General features: G+C 35.9%; 1 protein-coding gene across 1 annotated transcript in view; it reads left to right on the plus strand.

Moving 5' to 3' along the window:
• The first annotated feature begins 588 nt into the window (after positions 1-588).
• The window catches only part of tgfbr2l (transforming growth factor beta receptor-like), a 19,620-nt gene continuing 7,113 nt past the window's right edge, over positions 589-13,095 (plus strand). The window contains exons 1-5 of the mRNA XM_073845085.1: positions 589-758; positions 6,463-6,613; positions 8,327-8,529; positions 10,547-11,379; positions 13,025-13,089. Coding sequence (XP_073701186.1) covers positions 701-758; positions 6,463-6,613; positions 8,327-8,529; positions 10,547-11,379; positions 13,025-13,089 — 1,310 coding nt within the window. The 5' untranslated portion in view covers positions 589-700. The remainder of the gene's footprint in view (positions 759-6,462; positions 6,614-8,326; positions 8,530-10,546; positions 11,380-13,024; positions 13,090-13,095) is intronic.

Raw genomic sequence — 13,095 nt, forward strand, 5'->3', positions numbered from 1 at the left:
AATTTAAATTCATTCTTGCTGGAAATTATTGAGATTTAACTTAAAGATTAAGTAAAACAATCATCAAAGGATGTCTGAAATATATGTATATAAATTATGTCTATAATATAGGCTAAAATAGAAAATGAGAATATATTTTCGAACTTTACCTGAGAAAACACTTCCAAACTGTGTTTAAATGTCCTAATATTAAATGAAAATTATATTTGAATATATTTCGCCTACATATTCAGCGTGAAAAGTGCTGAATCTGTAACTTTCTTTCTTTTTAATTAGGGCTGTTATTATCATTGTTGATGCTGTTGTTGTTACTATTATTATAAGAAAGAAAGAAAGAAAGAAAGAAAGAAAGAAAGAAAGAAAGAAAGAAAGAAAGAAAGAAAAAGAACATAGACCAAAATTGCTGATAGATTGCCCGAAGATTTGTACTTTTCACAACAAGCTGGACTGTAGTTCATCATTGTTCCTTCTGTATACATTGTGAATCGTGCATTGATAAATGTGAGTTCCTGGGCGGATCCGCTCTCACTCACATCTGGATTAAAAACATCTGGATCCGCCTACACGGAACTCAGTCACACACACATACACAGTCCTGAACTCTCTCACAGATGAGCTTATCTGTGTCTTTGACAAGAGCAGATAAAGAAAATAACGGCATCGCTTCAACGCATTTGGGATCTTCGGATTGTGAGATATTATGGGGCGCGGAAGCTGCAGTTTGTGGGCTCAAACATCTGTTCTTCTGTGTTTCTGTCGTGAGTAGATCTTCACTTCTCTCGATGCTTTCATTGTCTGGAGGCTCCACGCATCCGAGCTTTGTGTTGGAGTTTGAGCAAAACTTTGTTGACACTTAAAGAATAAGCCTATCTGATATATTTAAACACGACTGAAAATATTTTACTCAACTCTAAACAGAGATGGATTATCATACACTGGGTTAAACCGTTTGTTTAAAATAAGATGCTTGTGTTGACAAATAAAATGACTTCCATCATGGAATGAAAAAGTTATTTTGGTTTTCTGAGATACTGCAACTACAGGAAATCAATATTAGTTCAAGCGTGTTTGGTTTACTTATATAATACGGTTTTATAATTTGATTGAATACCGTGAGTTGAAGCATCATCCACAAATGTGACCCTGGACACAAAACCTGGGTATTTAACATAAGGGTCAATTTCTTAAAATTGAGATTTATGCATCTAAAAGCTGAATAAATAAACTTTCCATTGATGTATGGTTTGTTAGGATAGGACAATATTTGATAGAGATACAACTATTTAAATATCTGGAATCTGAGGGTGCAAAAAATTCAAAATATTGAGAAAATTACTTTGAAACATGTCCAAATGAAGTTCTTAGCAATGCATATTACCAATCAAATTTTTTTTTGATATATTTACAGCAGGAAATTTACAAAATATCTTCATGGAATATAATCTTTATTTAACATCCTAATTATTTTTGTCATAATAGTAAAATTGATAATTTTGACCCGTACAATATATTGTTGGCTATTGCAAAACAAATATACCCATGCTACTTCCGACTGGTTTTGTGGTCCAGGGTCACAAATACTGATTTTGCACACATTTGTTTTTATAAGCGTTGAACTGATGCATTAGTAACATAAGAGATAAAATAATAGGCTAAATGTGAAGAGTTTAGATGGAAAGGTCTCTAAGTGCAGTTTGAAATGTTCTTCTAAAATGAGCATTTTTATCAGGCTCCTATATGTAGGTTTACTAATTTCAGTTTAATGGCAATAAATAGGTTCTTTGCCATCAAAGTGAAATTACTAAACATAAACATAGGAGCCTGAGAAAAACGCTAATTTTAGAAGAAAATTTCAGACGGCATTTAAAGGTTTTTGCATCTTAATGTTTATTTTTAAGATGGAAAATAATTTTATAATCTACACAAAGTGTAAGGAACATTTAAAATCCAAAGAAACTTTCCATTCTACACTTCTTTACAGTAAAAAAATAATTTTAATATGTTCTTTACACTAATAGAAAATGTTCTTTTAAGAACTGTTCACTAAAAGGTTCTTTGGGGAACACAGAATGATTCTTTTATGGCATCATTAGAAAAAAAAACCTTTTGGAACCTTAATTTTAACAAGGTAGAATTCTAGATTAAAACATTAATATTAAATATTAGTATCCTATTGGTCCTTGTTATGATCCCTACTAAAATGAATGTATAAAATTATGACCATATTACAAAAATATTTAAAATGTTAGAACTTAATGCCTAAGGTGAACTGTATGTTCATCATATTCCCTGTGTTGTTAAAAATGCCCATCTTAGAGTCATAGTACAGTAAACAGCAGTTTGACATCAGTGCAAACTTTTGTATTTTCAAAACAGATGGAAAACTATACTAAAAGATATCCGCTTACATGACCATTTTATGATACTGTACATCAAAAAAAGAGTCTTAATTAAAAACAGAATCTCAATGGGCATAAAAGATGCCACGCATTGTGACCACATGAAAACAACACAATGCTAGGAAAGTTCCAACAAGAAAACCAAATCTTAAATTCCAAATGATCTTTGCACAGCAGGGGCCTCCTTAAACGGTTTGGGTGTGTATAGAGTAGCTCCACTTACAAAAACAATTATGAAATATTACCATGTGGGTGGAGAGAAGAGAACCATCACCTCTCGGTCTCACTTATCATTTCCCATCTGTTGTCTGAAACGCCTCAGTAAAAGCTGGGAAATATAGAGAGGTCACTAGTGCTAGTGTGTGTGAATGTGACCACACAGAGGCACTGCACATAAGAATACAAAAACATCATCTCCCTTGATGCATCTCTCTGCTTTGTCATCATGATTGTCCACAATAGCAATATTGTAATGACTTAAACACAGGGTGCGATGCTGACAGGGCCTTACCCAACCCCAATGACCTCTCAGTGGACACAGACACTCCTTTTCTCCTTTGTTTGCCTTGAGTCCAAGAAGTTATTCTTAGAGGGCATGGGTTTGCATGGTACCCCTGGAGGAGAGGCTTCTTGTTTTCGATGATGATAAATGGCTGATTCTTATTATTTGGCATGAGATAACAGAACATTTCACTGGCAATGAGGAGAGATTGCGTCCCTTATCAGTGAGTAATGAGGACAGGCCCTTCAGCCTTCTTAATACTGAAACACAGACAACACTAAAAAACATCTTCTGAAGACATCTGTTTGTCATGAATGCGACAGTTATGCCAGTGCTGCGTTCACTGTACTGTTATTCATTTAATATCAGGAAATGCTTTCAGGGATCAAGCTGAGTTTAAAAGGAATTGAAAAACTTGGAAATCTGCCACCCAGTGGGATAGTTTGATTACTGCATACTGAGGTCCCCGAAAATGCTTTATGGCATGTAAAGGTATATGAAAGGGGAATGAATATATATATATATATATATATGTGTGTGTGTGTGTGTGTGTGTGTGTGTGTGTGACCCTGGACCACAAAACCAGTCATACGTAGCACAGGTTTATTTGTAGTAATAGCCAACAATACATTGTATGGGTCAAAATTTGTGATTTTTCTTTTATGCCAAAAATTATTAGGATATTAAGTAACAATCATGTTCCATGAAGATATGTTGTAAATTTCCTACCGTAAATATATCAAAACCTAATTTTTGATTAGTAATATGCATTGCTAAGAATTTTAAAGGTGATTTTCTTAATATTTTGATTTTTTTGGAACCCTCAGATTCCAGATTTAATCAAATAGTTGCATCTTCTCAGCCAAATACTGTCCTATCCTAAACCATACATCAATGCAAAGCTTCTCTCTCTCTCTCTCTCTCTCTCTCTCTCTCTCTCTCTCTCTCTCTCTCTCTCTCTCTCTCTCTCTCTCTCTCTATCTATCTATCTATCTATCTCTCTCTCTCTCTATATATATTGCCATTCAAAAGTTTGAAGTCTCTTATGCTCATCAACGTGCAATTCATTTGATCACAAATACAGGAAAAAAAACAGTAATATTATGAAATATTATGGCAATTTAAAATAACAGATTTCTATTTTAATATACTTCAAAATATAATTTATTCCTGTGATGTCTTCAGTGTCACATGATCCTTCAGAAATCGTTCTAATATGCTTATTTATTATTAATGTTGGAAACAGTTGTGCTGCTATTAAAACGGATCGTGTGAAACTGAAGACTGAACAATGCTGAAAATTCAGATTTGCATCACAGGAATAAATTCTATTTTAAAATATATTAAAATAGAGAACCAATATTTTATATTGCATGATCCCATCATTACTGATCCCAAACTTTTGAGCAGCAGTGTAAGTCTTTACTATCACCCTTCATCAAATGAACCTGTGACACTTTTTTCAGGATTAATTTATTCAAAATAGAAATCATTTTTTTATCAATTTAACACATCCTTAATGATTTTTTTTTTTTTTCAAATAAAGAAAGAAAAAAAAATTACTGACTCCAAACTTTGAACGGTAGTGTATATTGTTAGAAAAGATTTCTATTTTGAATAAATGCTGTTCTTTTTAACATTTTATTCATCAAAGAATCCTGAAAAATTAAGCAGCACAACTGTTTCCAACGATTTCTGAAGGATCCTGCGACACTGAAGACTGGAGTAGTGATGTTGAAAATTCAGCTTTGCATCACAGGAATAAATTCTATTTTAAAGTATATTAAAATAGAGAACCGCTATTTTAAATTGCAATAATATTTCACAATATTACTGTATTTTAAATCAAATAAACGCAGCCTTGATGAGCAGAAAAGTCTCCTTGAAGCATTAAAAAATCTTACCGATACCAAACTTTTGAGCAGTAGTGTAAGTCTTTACTACAACTTTTCATCAAATGAACACATCATTGCTGAATAAAGGTATTAATTTCTTTCAAACAAACAAACAAAGACAAAATGTACTGACCCCAAACTTTGATAGGTAGTGTATATTGTTAGAAAAGATTTCTATTTTAAATAAATGCTGTTCTTTTAAACGTTTTATTAATTAAAGAATCCTGAAAAAAGTATCACAGGTTTCAAAAAAATAAATAAATGAAGCAGCACAACTGTTTCCAACATTGATAATAAATCAGCATATTAGAATGATTTAGGTTCGTGTGACACTGAAGACTAGAGTAATGATGCTGAAAATTCAGCTTTGCATCACAGGAATAAATTCTATTTTAAAATATATAAAAATAGAGAACCACTGTTTTAAATTGCAATAATATTTCAGAATATTACAGTTTTTTCTGTATTTTTAAACAAATAAACGCAGCCTTGATGAGCAGAAAAGATGAGCAGAAAAAACCTCATAGATCTCAAACATATATATGTGCTTATTTTTGTAGCTGTATGTAAATGTATATACTACTATTTAATGTTTTAATAACACCCTTGGTGGTACTTGATGGTACTTGGAAACATCCTAAATATAAAAAAAGGCCTGGCATAAGATTTTTATGATCATACTTATGAATCACAAATAAGGAACAAGAGGGGAAACTCGCTTGAGTGCAAACCAAATAATTGCAGGCCAGCATCTCTTGTAAGCACACAGCCATTGGTTTTCCCAAAAGCACTGAGGGGTTGTGCTTCAAACTTGGCCAGTATGAGCGCTCCTGGCTTCAATTTATTTCTGGAGCGGTTGCTGCAGAGTTTAATTACTTTAAAGTTTATAGAACGGGGGCTTTTGTGCTTAGCCTGAAGTTTTTTCTTTTTCTTCAGTTTTTTTCTCTTTCTCTGTTGTCTCTTTCTCCCCTCATGCCCCTCCCTTTCTCTTTCTCTCTCTCTGTTGTATATTTTGATGGTTGGCATCAGCGGACATCTGGAAATCTGTGTCAAATATCTCCGCTCTTTCCTTTAATACAGTTTACTGTAAGGTCTCTACACTTCTTCAGCAAAACGGCTCCCTCCCCTCATCTGCTTTTAATAAACAATTAATATTGTCATGATGTGGTAGTATCAGGACAGAGGAGACAGTGTGCGTGGGAAGGAATTCAGGCTTATCCCACTTAACCACAGGAACTCCTGACACTCTCATGAATACACATGCTTTCAGTGATGTGTGCACCAAACCAAATACACCCCAGCACACAAATACACACACCAGGCCATATACGACATTCATCCATATCCAATTAGAGATTTATGTACTCCAGATGGGTCACATAGCTCAAAGATTTGCTCTTAAATACTGTCTTGATTGCAGCTGTCTATACAGCTTTCATTCATATAACTTTGCATTGCCATCAGTTTCATCATTAAATCATTTCATCATTTTGACTGCTTTTACTGCGCTGCTTCATTATTTATGCTTTTTAACATTGTTTAATTTATTATTATCATTATTTATCATTTTCAATCATCAGTTTAAGAGGAAAATTGACCAAAATGCTGCCTTGTATTTTTATACTGTGTAAACTGTATGAAATCTAATTGGCTGTTCTTATTCCAGTGTTGCAGGTGCAGAGTTTCACCCTTATAAAGACCAACCTCTGTAAGTGGTGTGACCACTCAAGTCCTGTATGTGAAGACAACGTCTGCATGAGCAACTGCAGTCTGACCTCTTACTGTACTCTGGCTGAAGAAGTGTGTGTAGCGATATGGTAAGTCCATGGCTAAAGTATGGATATGTGGTGTGCATTAAAATTGATTTTGACAGTATCAACCCTGTTTGCTGTTTTCACACACGTAAATAGATTAAAATATCAGCAGAACTTCTGATAACTTCAATAAGAGTCTTTTTAGAGGCAGCATAAATGCCTATGCAACTACTATATACACAGTAATTATTTAAGAAACAATAAGCAAAAGATGTGGTAACAACATATGTCATTCATGTACAGTATTCATTTATATAGAGGACTATACTGACAAAATGAACACTCAGTAACTGCACTGATTTAATTAGTTGTAAGTTTGTTAGTAGTTAATTAATTGTAAGCTGCATGTGTTTGATTTACTAAAAAGAACCGGCCCATTAGTCATTTATTTTGTTCAGTAGTTGGAGTTCACTGGTTGCATTACTTTTGATTCATTATAAAGAATCTCAATTTGTATTTGTTTGATTAACTAAAAAGAACCAGCTGATTAGAGTCATTTATTTTGTTTTTTACTCAGACTTCACTTGTTCTAGATGTTTTTGATTCATTAGAAAGAATCTCAGTCTGTATTTGTTTGATTCACTAAAAAGAATCAGCTTATTAGTGTCACTTATTTTGTTTGGTAGGCAGATTTCACTGGTTATAATAGAGTTTTTGATTCAGTAGAAAGAATCTCAATTTGTATTTGTTTGATTATTATTACTCATTAGAGTCATATATTTTGTTCAGTAGTTAGACTTCACTAGTTGTGCTAGATGTATTTAAATTATTAGAAGGAATATCAGTCTGTATTTGTTTGATTCACTAAAAAGAACCAACTCATTTGAGTCATTTATTTTGTTTTTTTTAGTCAGACTTCACTTGCTGTGTTATATGTTTTTGATTCATTAGAAAGAATCTCAATCTGTATTTTTTATTTATTTTGTTCGGTAGTCAGACTTCCCTGGTTGTGCTAGAGTTTTTGATTCATTAGAAAGAATCTCAAACTGTATTTGTTTGATTCACTAAAAAGAACCAACTCATTTAAGTTATTGTTTCGGAAGTCGGACTTCACTGGTTGTGCTAGATGTTTTGATTTTGATTCCCTTTAAAGTACCAAACTGAACTGACATGCTTTCCATTTTGCACTGCACAACTGAATAAACAGTACAGCAAACTCTGTCAAGAATATTTCAGTATGGTGTTCATTAACGTAAGAATCCACATATGAGTACCATTATCTTGATGAAATATGTTCTACAAAGTTTGCCACTGAAATGGCAGAACATTTCAATACTGTCGCAGTGAATAACAGCTTAGCTGCCTTACAGTGGTTGGGATCTGTGGTGTAATATGGGTTGCTTTTCAAGAGATTTCCTTGTAAGCCAGTTCCATCCTGCTCAGTCTATGAACAGCTTCTCAGGGAAGCCAATCGAGGTGAACTTTGAGTGACTGCAGTAGAGGCAAGCTGTGTCTGAGGGGTCAAACAAAGACTCCCCTAAGGCAGGATAAACAACAAACACATTTATAACCCTCAGGAAATTTTAGACTCTGGCATGAAGAACAAAGTGCACCTCTGAGCAGGGATTTCCTGGTTAAATTTTATTTTAGATTTCATCAGAGGAACACAAAATGACTTTTTTTTTATCTCGAGCCTGTGTTTATCTTTCTTAAGAATCAGGTCACTTTTTAAACACTTGAACAACTGTTTTTTTTTCTGTCATTTTTTTCTTACAGGAAAAAGGACAATGTAAGCGTGAGTGTGCGGACGCTATGTTATAACCCTCAGGATATGCTGGAGAACATAATGCTGGCAAACTACTCCTCCAAAGAGTGTTTGATGACCCCACAGCCCTCTGAAGATGGCCTGCTCTTCATCTGCGGATGTATCGGAGATCATGAGTGCAATGACAAACTCATCTTTGACAAAGGAGCCAATGGTGTGTTCAAATAAATGTTTCAACATTGCGAACATTTCTGTTATTTGGCAAAAACATATTGCTTTGGAATTCAAAACCATGGCTGTGTTCCAAAACCCAATGAGCTTCCTTATGCAGGCAGTATTTTAAGGCATTAAAGGAACACTCCACTTTTTTTGGAAATAGGCTCATTCTCCAACTCTCCCCCCGTGTTAATAAGTTGAGTTTTACCGTTTTGAAATGCATTCAGCCGTTCTCCTGTTCTGGCGATATCACTTTTAGCATATCTTAGCATAGATAATTGAATCCTATGAGACCAATAGCATCGCGTCCAAAAATCACCAATGAGTTACGATATTTGTCCTATTTAAAACTTGACCCTTCTGTAGTCATATGGTGTACTAATACCGGCGGAAAATGTAAATCTGTGATTTTCTAGGCCGATAAGATTAGGAACTACACTCCCATTCCGGCGTAATAGCCATGGAAGTTTGCTGCCGTAATAAGGCCGGAGCAGGCGCAGTAATATCACGCAGAGCCTGAAATTAGCTATTTAGCATTTGCGCATGTACTGCGTGACATTACTGCGCCTGCTGCGTCCATATTACGGCAGCAAACTTCCTTGACTTTTACATAGGAATAGAAGTGTAGTTCCTAATCTTATCGGCCTAGAAAATCGCAGCTTTACATTTTCCGCCGGTATTTCTGTTCCTTTAAAGGTGCATTATTATGATTATGCCAACCTGATCTTATGACGAAAACGTACCTGTGGGAACTTTTTCGCAAGACGCGAAATACGTGCTGTTATGTACGTTTTGTGACGTATTCAAAGTGAAATGTCCACTGAGTAGCGCTGAAAGAGTGTCATTTTATTTATTTTTTTCCCTGGAACAGATATGATACAGTTTATGTGACGTTGGTTTTGTACGTGTCACCGCAGTTCTGACTTGAAATGCCCGTTGAGTGGCGCTATAACCAACAAGTCCAATTCTGTGGTGGCTGAACTACTAAGCAAACTTGTTACATCCGGAAAGCGAAACATATGGAGCTGTAATCATAACTGTGTACAAAGTGCTTACTGTTTTACTGCCGCTAGTGTTAATTTCTGTTGAAAACTGCAATGATATGTACTTACGTATTTCGCTTCTTGTGAAAAAGTACCCACAGGTACGTTTTCATCGTAAAATCAGGTAGAATTATGCTGCCTTGTAAAATACTTTATTTTGACCAAATTGCTTGCTTGTGATTGCGTTTTTATGTAACATTCGCATTAGAGTTATAGCACCACTCAACTGATTTTTCAAGTCAGAACTGCGGTGACACATACTGTACAAAACCAACGTCACATAAAATGTACCATATTCGTTCATCTGTTCCAGGGAGAAAAAGAACACTCTTTTAGTGCCACTCAGTGGACATTTCACATCGAATATGTCACGAAACATACATGACAGTACATATTTCGCATCTCACGAAAAAGTTCTCACAGGTGTATTTTCTTCATGAGATCATGTAGGATTATGCTGCCTTGTAAAATACTTTATTTTGCAACAAATTGCTTGCTTGTGATTGCGTTTTTACGTCACATTCACTTTTGTTCATACTATCGGGTAGGCTTAGGTGTAGGTACATTATTTTAAAATGTAACAGAACAGTAGAGTTATAGCGCCACTCAACAGACATCTCAAGTCAGAACTGCGGTGACCTACAAAACCAACGTCACATAAAATGTACCGTATACATTCATCTGTTCTGGGGAAAAAAACTAACACTCTTTTAGTGCCACGTAGTGGATATTTCACATTGAATATGTCAAGAAACGTACACGACAATGCGTATTTCGAATCTTGTGAAAAAGTTCCCACAGTTACTTTTCGTCATGAGATCAGGTAAGATTATGCGGCCTTGTAAAGTACTTAATTTTGATCAAATTCTATGCTCCCTTAGAAGGCATCTGTCTTCATAGCAAGGCACTTCTCTGAGGTCTGGAACAGAGTCCATGTGTGCTAATATAATCAATTCCCTTTTTTTTCCCCAGGATTCTCAAAGCTGAAGTCCAAAGACGTCATTCCAGTAGTAGTCATAAGCCTGGTTCCACCCCTCCTGGTAGCTGTCATTGCTACCATGGCTTTTTACCTGTACCGCACACGTCAGCCTGGCAAGAAACCCAAAGACTGGGGGCCACGACGCACCCACTACCAGTCTCTGGATCCAGCTGAGGGCCAAGTAAATGGTAGTAATTACCGCGGCAAGCTACCGTCCCTCAGCGATGACGTCAATTCGGAAATCTCATCGACTTGTGCCAATAACCTAAACCACAACACAGAGCAGCTGCCCATCCAGTTGGAGGCGCTGGTGGGTAAGGGGCGCTTCGCAGAGGTATGGCGGGCAAGGCTCAGTCATAATGAGGGTGGGCAGTACGAAACTGTGGCTGTGAAGATCTTCCCAGCGGTGGAGTATTCCTCATGGTGTAACGAAAGAGCCATTTTCTCAGACGCCAACTTAAAACATGAGAATATAGTGCAGTTCCTGACTGCTGAGGAGAGGGGCGGTACTGCTGTCGCCCCCCAGAGGCAATATTGGCTCATCATGGCTTATTATAACATGGGAAACCTTCAAGAATTTCTGGCTGGTCATATCCTCACATGGACTGAGCTGTGTTCACTGGCAGGCTCTGTGGCGAGAGGCCTGGCGCACCTGCACAGCGACACAACGCCCTGCGGCACACCAAAAGTGCCCATCGCCCATAGAGATCTAAAGAGCAGCAACATTGTGTTGAAAAATCAAAGCGAGTGTGCGCTCTGTGATTTCGGACTGGCTCTGCGACTCGATCTCTCACTCACCGTAGATGATTTTGCCAACAGTGGACAGGTAAGAAAGCAAAGACAAAAAAATGTATCTCATAAGTCAGTGATGTTTGTTGCTAAACCAATGACACAGTACTCTGATATGCATATATACAGCACACCGAAATATTGGGTAAAATAGTGTATTTTTAATTATACTGTTCAAACTACTGTTAAAACGTTTGAGGTCAGTAAGATGTTTAAATATTTTTAAAAGAAGTCTCTTATGCTCACCAAGGCTGCATGTACAGTTGAGGTCAAAAGTTTACATACACCTTGCAGAATCTGAAAAATGTTAATTATTTGAGCGGAATAGGGTGAGCATACAGAATTATTGTTATTTTTAATTTAATACTGAGATAGATCAGATATTTCACATAAGACGTTCTTAGTTTTTTTGTTCAGTGATAGTTCATGAGTCCCTCGTTTGTCCTGAAAAGTTAAAAATATTACAGAAGGTTCAAATCCTCACTGATTCTCTAGAAGGAAACAATGAATTAAGAGCCGGGGGGATGAAAACTTTTGGAATTTGAAGATCAGGGTAAATTGAACTTACTTTGTCTTCTGGGAAACATGTAAGTATCTTCCGTAGCTTCTGAAGGGCAGTACTAAATAAAAAAAAATATAATATGTAGGTAAAATAAGAAAAACCCTGGCTCTTAATGCATTGTTTTTCCTTTCTGGAGCATCAGTGAGCGTTTGAACCTTCTGTAATTGTTGCATATGAGTCCCTCAGTTGTCCTCAGAGAGAAAAAAATGGATCTCAAAATTAAACAGTCATTGTTGGAAAGGGTTTAAATACACAAAAAAAAAAAAAAAAACACATTTTGTATGATCCCTCTTATTTTGGTAAAATAATTAATATTTTGCAGATTCTGCAAGGTGCATGTAAACTTTTGACCTCAACTGTATTTGATCCAAATACACTAATATTGTAAAATATCATTGCAATTTAACATATAAATTCCGCTTCGTGTTTGTGCGCTGATTTTGCGAAGTCTGAAAGTACAATATACTGCATTAACGGGAAGACTAGTTGAAAAAAGACTAGTTGAAGACTTGAAAAAAAGTAAACAATTCACACACTTAGATATAATCCATTTGTTACATCAAAATAAGACTAAAAATGGCATGAAAACATGATCTGTGGGAGTTTTTAGTGAGTAATCAGCTGTGAAATTTAAAGCAAATCTGTGACCAATATTTACCAAGCTTTGATGACTGATGATCCTAAAAATTTTAAAATAGTTAAGTGTTAAGAGGATTTTTGGGACGATTTATAACGCTGTACATAGGCAGCAACTACATACAACATAAACAGAGAAGACCTGAGAAACAAATTTTAATAGCTTCTGCCTTAGAATTTGGTCAAAATGAGGTTGGAAGACAGTGTAGTCACCAAGAATGGCCGTATGATGCCTGCGTAGGCAGATCTTTGGGTTTCGGAACAGAGCCATAGACTTCAAATGTTGTACACACAAAAAAAACAACCATCCCAAGCCGGATAATTTCTAAATGTATCATCTGAGTGGGCAGAACTGCTCTGGGCAGAATGTTCATTTCTTCAAGCTTTTTAAGTGTAACATAAAAGCTCTGAGATCACATGAAACCATTGGTAATTAAATGTAATGAAGCTGTCTGATTGAAATCACATGGTCTGTGTCCTGTAGGTGGGGACAGCACGCTACATGGCCCCTGAAGTTCTGGAGTCTAGGGTGAATCTAGAAGACTTGGAGTCCTT

The sequence above is a fragment of the Garra rufa genome, chromosome 8, assembly GCF_049309525.1.
Source record: "Garra rufa chromosome 8, GarRuf1.0, whole genome shotgun sequence".
Lineage (NCBI taxonomy): Eukaryota > Metazoa > Chordata > Actinopteri > Cypriniformes > Cyprinidae > Garra > Garra rufa.